This window comes from Lontra canadensis, unplaced genomic scaffold (assembly GCF_010015895.1).
Source record: "Lontra canadensis isolate GAN:19392208 unplaced genomic scaffold, GSC_riverotter_1.0 scaffold135, whole genome shotgun sequence".
NCBI lineage: Eukaryota > Metazoa > Chordata > Mammalia > Carnivora > Mustelidae > Lontra > Lontra canadensis.
This window is the reverse complement of record NW_022631129.1, coordinates 3,444,551-3,451,501: the sequence shown is the minus strand read 5'-3', so window position 1 is coordinate 3,451,501 and position 6,951 is coordinate 3,444,551. Positions and strand designations below refer to the sequence as shown.

General features: G+C 44.4%; 1 protein-coding gene across 2 annotated transcripts in view; it reads right to left on the bottom strand.

Moving 5' to 3' along the window:
- Positions 1-1,091: 1,091 nt before the first annotated feature.
- The window catches only part of ATP10A (ATPase phospholipid transporting 10A (putative)), a 194,686-nt gene continuing 188,826 nt past the window's right edge, over positions 1,092-6,951 (bottom strand). For both annotated transcript variants that reach the window (XM_032843114.1, XM_032843115.1), the window contains 5 exons: positions 5,275-5,475; positions 3,373-3,453; positions 3,190-3,294; positions 2,527-2,714; positions 1,092-2,387 (listed from right to left, as the gene is read on the bottom strand). In XM_032843114.1, coding sequence (XP_032699005.1) covers positions 1,769-2,387; positions 2,527-2,714; positions 3,190-3,294; positions 3,373-3,453; positions 5,275-5,475 — 1,194 coding nt within the window. In that variant the 3' untranslated portion in view covers positions 1,092-1,768. The remainder of the gene's footprint in view (positions 2,388-2,526; positions 2,715-3,189; positions 3,295-3,372; positions 3,454-5,274; positions 5,476-6,951) is intronic.

The window sequence follows — 6,951 nt, the reverse complement described above, 5'->3', positions numbered from 1 at the left end:
AATAACTCAGATGTGGGTGAGGAGAAAAGGAAATCCTCTTATAATGTTGGTGGGAAAGTAAACTGCTGCAGCCTCTCAGAAAAAAAGTTATGGAGGTTCCTCAAAAAGTTGAAAATAGAACTACCCTAGGACCCAGTAATTGCACTACTGGGTATTTATCCAAAAGGTACAAAAATAAAGATTCAAAGGGGTTTATGCACCCTAATGTCCACAATATTCAAAATATGGGAAAAAGCCCAGATATCCATTGACAGATGAATGGATAAAGATGATGTGTGTACACACACACACACACACACACACCCATATACAATGGAATATTACTCAACCATCAAAAGGAATGAAATCTTGCCATTTCCAATGATGTGGATGGAACTAGAGGGTATTATGCAAGGTAAAATAAGTCAGAGAAAGACAAATATGATATGATTTCACTCATATGTGGAACTTAAGAAATAAAACAGATGAACATAGGGGAGGGGAAGGAAAAATAAGATAAAAACAGAGGGAAGCAAACCATAAGAGACTCTTAACTATAGGAAACAAACTGAGGGTTGCTGGAGGGAAGTGGGTGAGGGGATGGAGTAATTGCATGATGGGCATTAAAGAGGGCACTTGGTGTAATGAGCACTGGGTTTTATATGCAGCTGATGAATCACTAAATTTTATCCCTGAAACTAATAATACACTATATGTTAACTAAGTTGAGTTTAAATTAAAAAAAAAAAGTTTTAAGTGCAAAAAGAGGTCTCTGCAGAGGGAATGCTATATAATTAACTGCCTTGGATATTTCAATTCTTTTCTCCCCTTTCCCTCTGTTTAGAGGAACAGAAATAATGACTCATAAGACAAATGTCTAAAGATACACCCTTAAAAAGCCTAGCCTCTTGACAGGAAGAGTCTTGTGGGGCTGGTAGCCTAGTGTATGGAGCCATGATGTAACCGGTGGTCATAGCATCACGGTGTGGGGCACCCAGCTGTATTCTTCACTGTGTTTAAAAGGACTTGCCATGAGGAAGTGCCCTGTGGTACTCAGAACATGCTGTAGGTCACATATTAATAACTTCACACAATAGTGGCAACAGGACCCATTCTCTTTGTAAAGTGAAGGTTTTTTATTGCTTGTTATGATTTTGACAGGCAAGACCCTACATAGGGACCGTAATACCTACAAGGCGATCTTTATAGAATGCCTGCATAGATTTCAACATTGGGATGAACTCCTTGCATGCATTCCTTCCTTCCCTTTTCTGGGTGAAACAGAGCCAAGCTCTCCCAGGCTGGTGGAGGCAGTGTGGGGGAACAGGGGACAAGGACGGAGAAGTTGCATTCTTGCCCTGTCATCTCCCCTCACTACTCTCCACACCCACTGGGATTCACTGAGCTCATATACACATTTTCACATGGGGAAAGCAAAGGTCATTCATGTTGGAGAATATCAATCATATTGCATTTTCTTAAAAAATGAGATGAAAAAATAAATCTAAACACACTTTTCAAGTGTTACTCTTCTTTAAAATTTTATAAATGTTAAAGCTCTTATTTTTCTTTTCAATATATTCTACTTAGAACTTTTAAAAAATAAACTTTCTTTTTTGGTACCTTTCATTTCCTGTGTTAGCCTTGGAAACATAAAATACATCTCACTAGAACTCTTCTGTGCAAATAATAAACATAAATAATATAACATCTAAGTTATAAAAAAAAAAGAGGCCATTTCAAGGTTTTCACTGCTACAGACATCCACTGCAGTCCCTGGAAGATGTTCCTAGAAGTAGTCAGTGGTCTGCCTGCTTAAGCCACACAGATCCTGGTCTGGCTGAGGTGGGCTGGGCAAGAACTCGCTGTCCTGTTTGTCCATCTGTAAACTACTTCGAGAGAACTGTAAGACACTTCCCAGCCCACTGACCAGTGAGAGGGAGGAAATCCAGTTGAGGGAGCTGAAGTTGGGCAGGTTGAAAATGGATGACAGGGGGGCTGCCCTGCTGGTATGGGTGGGTTTCATCTTGGAGTCCCCAGGACATCCTTCCAGGATAGGCTCCCTTGGCATGGAGGACCCTGGGGCCTGACTGCTCAGTCCCTCCAGCAGAATGTCTTCCCTTAAAGGTACATTCATGTCCACCACATTGGGCTCCCCACTAGCCTCTGGGGAGCAGGCTGGTTGTTGTATGTGCCATGACGCCTGTGAGGTGCAATCCTGGGAGAGGGGTCCAGAGGTACTGATGCTCTTCTGTTCTGATAACTCAGTTCTGGGTTCTTCTGGAGGGTATCCCTGAGCAAAGTTCTCTTTGGGAGCAATGAGTTTCTTGGGGGACCTCTTGGCCAGTTGGCGCCCCCGTTGAAGTTGGGTGGGGAAAAGACTCCCCTGCACGGCTTTGAAAAACAATCTGGAAAGAGCATATAAAAAACAGTCATCTGTGGGTGGTGACTTTGAGTCTTCTGAGACTTTCACTGTATAAAAACACGGGTCTGAGAATGCTCTCAGAGCTCGTTTAGGACTTGAGGGACACTGTCCCCGATACCCACCTGGGAAGCAGTGCAGCAACAGGTGCTATGAGACAAGTCAAATAGAACACGGGGTCGCCCAGTAATGTCTGCATAGTCCAATAAGAGTTGGAAGGAGGATAACACGTCGCACAAGAAGCATTGTAAATCAAAGCCACAGTGAAAAACAGAAGGATACTGAAGCCGCAAGCTATCCAGTTGAGCCAGGTCTAAGGGGGAAAGAGAAAGGGCATTTACTTAAACAGAGTTGCACTGGTTATCCATCAGTGCATAGCTGTTCTCAGGGCTTAGTGAAAACATGGGTCTGTGGCACAGGCAGCTGGGAGGGTCTGATGAAGCCTTTGGCATCAGTGAACCACCCGGGCATAGTCAAGGAGACAGAAGTCAGGCATAGGAAGGAAAGACAGAGGGAAAGGGCGGCATGAGGCGGAGGAGAAGAGGAGAGCGGGCAGGAAGGAGCAAAGTGCTGCTCAGGTCAAGACACTAGTCAGAATGTGGCAGATCCCACACCATGGAGCTCCAATACACATGTGGCAGGCCCATGTACTTGTTTCCCTTCTCCACAGTGAAGTTGGCTTTGAAGTCACCTGTCTGCTCAGAAATCTTCTAGATGTCATGGAATCTGCCTGGGAGTGTGGGGCCCACAGCATCAGCACTCCCTGGGATCATGCCCACAGCTCTTACCCAGGTCTTGGTTTCAATACCCAGGTGCAGAAGGAAGGTGAACAGCGCGATGGCCGTGATGGGGGTTCCCCAGGTAAATACATCTGTGTCTGAGTCATAGTAGGCCTGAAAAACAGCAGTGTCCTAAGTCTGTAGGTTGCTGGATGAAGCTGGTGAGAAAGGCTGTTCCAGGTGCCAACTTACCAGGTAAGGAATGAAAAAGCAAACCAGGCTCTGGAAGGCAGCATCAGCCATGTTTAACCAGAATGTGCGTGGCCGATACTCCTTAGACACAAAAACAAGCACAGAAATTACAGAGAAGTAAGAATCTCTTCAAATGATGTCTTCCAGTAGCACAGGACCATTAATGCACAAGATAACACCCCAGGGGAACTTGCTAATTCAAGACTTTGGCGAGTTGGGGTCAGGTCCCAGAGGGACTACACGAACGTCTGCAGAGGCATCATCTGCAGCTGGATCAATCATTCAGAGCATCTGTCCACAAGACCAGCTTCTCTAGATCTAGGTCAACAGCAGGAACATAAAACCACTTCCTAAATCCTAAGAGGGAGCATTTTTTTAAAGCAAGATTTATTTATTTGAGAGAGAGAGAGCAGGGGGAGGGGCAGAGGGAGAGAATCTCAAGCAGACTCCCCAGTGATGATGGAGCCCAACATGGGGCTCGATCTCATCACCCTGATATCATGACCTAAGCCAAAATCACAAGTTGGACGCTTAGCTGACTGAGCCACTCGTGTGTCCCCAAGGGAGCATTTCTCTACAATAGGAAACAGCACCTCAAATTCTGCATGTCCTGCTCCAGTCTGAGTTCTTCTGCTCCTACTGTGCATGATGTTGCTGCCCTTTGTTGTTGGGTCCCCTAGAATGTTTCTTAAAAGTGAGTCTTTTTTAAAAAATGGATCATGGAAGTGTTTAATGTTAAAATAAAAAAGCTGTACACTGAGGGCAAAATGACCTTGATATGGACTGATCAAGACTTCATTTCCTGGGCAACTACATTTGTATTTGACTCTGAGCTCCTAAGCAGCTGGGGCTGGTACTGGCCTACAGGAAATGTAGATTGGACTGAATGAGAACTTACTGAGCACTTAAGAAAGTGCTGGCTAGGCCTCTCCTTCAGTCCTCTATCTCCACAGGACAAACTTCTTGTGCCTTGTTCCCTTGGCCAGCCCCAGCCCCTGGCCAAGGACAGGAGGACAAGCTGAGTATAGCCATTCCTCCAGTGAAAGGTATCAAGCAGAGGTCCTCCTCATCTGCTTGACCCTCAGTTGTTCCCACTCCACAGCCCCACCCCTGCTGCCTACCTTGAGGGAACCCAGTGTCAATGAAGGTGACCAGGGGAAGTCAAGTCAAAAGTAAACAAATTCTAAATCACATACTGTTGCAAGACATAGGGAGCTCCATTCCCTTTGCACACATACAATAATTCCAACTAGCAAAGAGAAGCACTTAGAGGGCCAACTTTAAATGCTGGTAGGAATAGCTAGTAATTAGCATGTCAATCTATGTGTTGTGTTGATGTAAACATATACTTATATCTGCTTGTATTCACTTATTCTTTCAATGGATTCTCCATGGGTTTATCTGCTGGTTAATTCCCATTCAAAATAAATCACATTTTGAGGGGATTGTTTTAGAAAAATCCCTGTGCAGGAGGCAGCAATCCACATGACCCTGACTTCGATTCCAAGTGGACTTTCCTTAGGCTCCTGGAGACTGTTGGTATAGAGAATTTTCATGTCATTATTTTTTTTTTTTCTATTAACCTCCCTCTTTTTTTTTTTTTTTTAAACTGAGGTACATTGGTACACAAAAACTGCACACATTTAATGTATACATCTTGATGAGTTTGGACATATGCATATACCAGGATACCATCACTCCAACCATTAACCTCACTCTACTTAATACACAGCTCCTACACAATCAAGTAGATTGAATCCATTTTTTACCTCCTGCTGGTCATTTTCCAAAATTTTAACAATTTCTCCCAGGGTGTCCATTTAAAGGGAGGTGTAGAGACTTTCACTCTCTATAGGTGAATGTGGAGAGCAATAGGAGATGGGGGCAGGAAAGGAGCCTCACCTCCATGTTCTGGCCACTCTTGTAGAGCTGTGGTTCAGTCAGCAGCACTTCAGCTGGCACGTCCTTGTCCAGCACCCCAGTCACGAGCTGGGGAAGTGACGAGAAGAGCAGATTAAAGAAGATCAGATACCACTGGTCAATCATGGCAGATGCAGAGAAGCCACAGTAAAACTGGAACCAAAACAGGAGGCCCACGAACATCTGAAATCAAGAAAGGAAGAATGGGGACAAGGAATTCTTAGCTGTCCTTGCAGATTCATATCCAAGGTATCTAAGGGTTTTGTAGAATTTGACTATAAAGATTAAATTTAGAGGCAGAAATTTCCTTCAAACAAAGCTTTCATCTTATAGCACGTTCTCGTGCTCTCTCTCTCTCTCTCTCTCTCCTCATTTCCTTCAGCATGAAGGACTGGCAATGGGAGATGAAAATTCCAAGGATAGCCCACAGAGAGAAGATGCTGATAACAGCCCACAGGAAATGCAGATCAAATGGAACAGCATTTATTGAGCACCTATGAAAGTGCTGGCTAGGTCCTTCCTGACAGTCTCTTAACTTCACAGGACAAACTCTTTGTATCTTGTTGCCACAGCCAGGTGAAGAGCTAAGGTCCAGTTGAGTATAGAAGTTCCCCATAAAGGTACAGCAGGGACCTTCCCTAATAGCTGTCCTCTGTGATCCTAAACCAAACCTATCTATTCTACATCTCAGATCTTGCTTCTCTCTTTAGTTACATTCTCTTTCTGATGAGGAACAGTGGGCAATTATTGACTCCCATGGCAGGGGGAAACACACACATGCACAGCAACAAAGTCAATGATGATACCAGCGTTGCTGCTGTGACCAAGCCCAGATATCCACTGGGCACTCTAATGGCAGATGAGGTTTAGGTATAATCACTGGCTCTCATAGTTACCCCTGCCTTGCTGAACAGGAAAGTGAGAGTCAGGAAGAATGAGCAACTTCTTCAAGTCCATGCTCAGTGGGAGGAGTTGAGGGGATCTCTTCCCCTTATTACTTGATCACTGAACATCAGCGGCTTGAGTGCGTTTACATGGGGTATGGCAATTTAGCAATGGTAAAGCATTTAACCTATTAGCTATATATTTTGGCATAGATCATTTGACCCTTTTCTGCCTCGGGTGTCCTTGTCCTTGAAATGGGCACTCCCTAACAGTACTTAGCTTTGGGCTGTTGTGAGGATTAATGAACTAATGCATTTAAAGTGCTCACAAAGTCTCCTCGTACATTGTGATTTATTGTTGTTTCAGTTAGCAGTACAGCTATTTCCTATGAGGCTCAAGCAGGGTAGTGTGCTTACTCGATTCAGAGAAAAGGAATCTCAGGTCCAAGATGCTGAATGACTTGACTATGGCCATTGTGTGAGTAATAAAAGCTGACCTGTTCAAACCACTTGTGGGTCTTGGCTTGGAGGGTGGACACCCCCAGATGGAGAACATTCTCTGCAGGGCACCTCAGGTAATGGCCTGGGTTTTGGTTCTGAAGTTGCCACTATCTCTCTTTCTGACCTTGACTCAGTCACTTACCTTCTCTGAGCTTTGGTTTCTGGACCTGCAAATGGCTTGGTCTGAAGATCAGGAAGCAATGACACATATCCTCCAAGTCTTGTTTCAATCTATGACTTACTGCAACTTACCCTTCCACACCAAAAACTGACA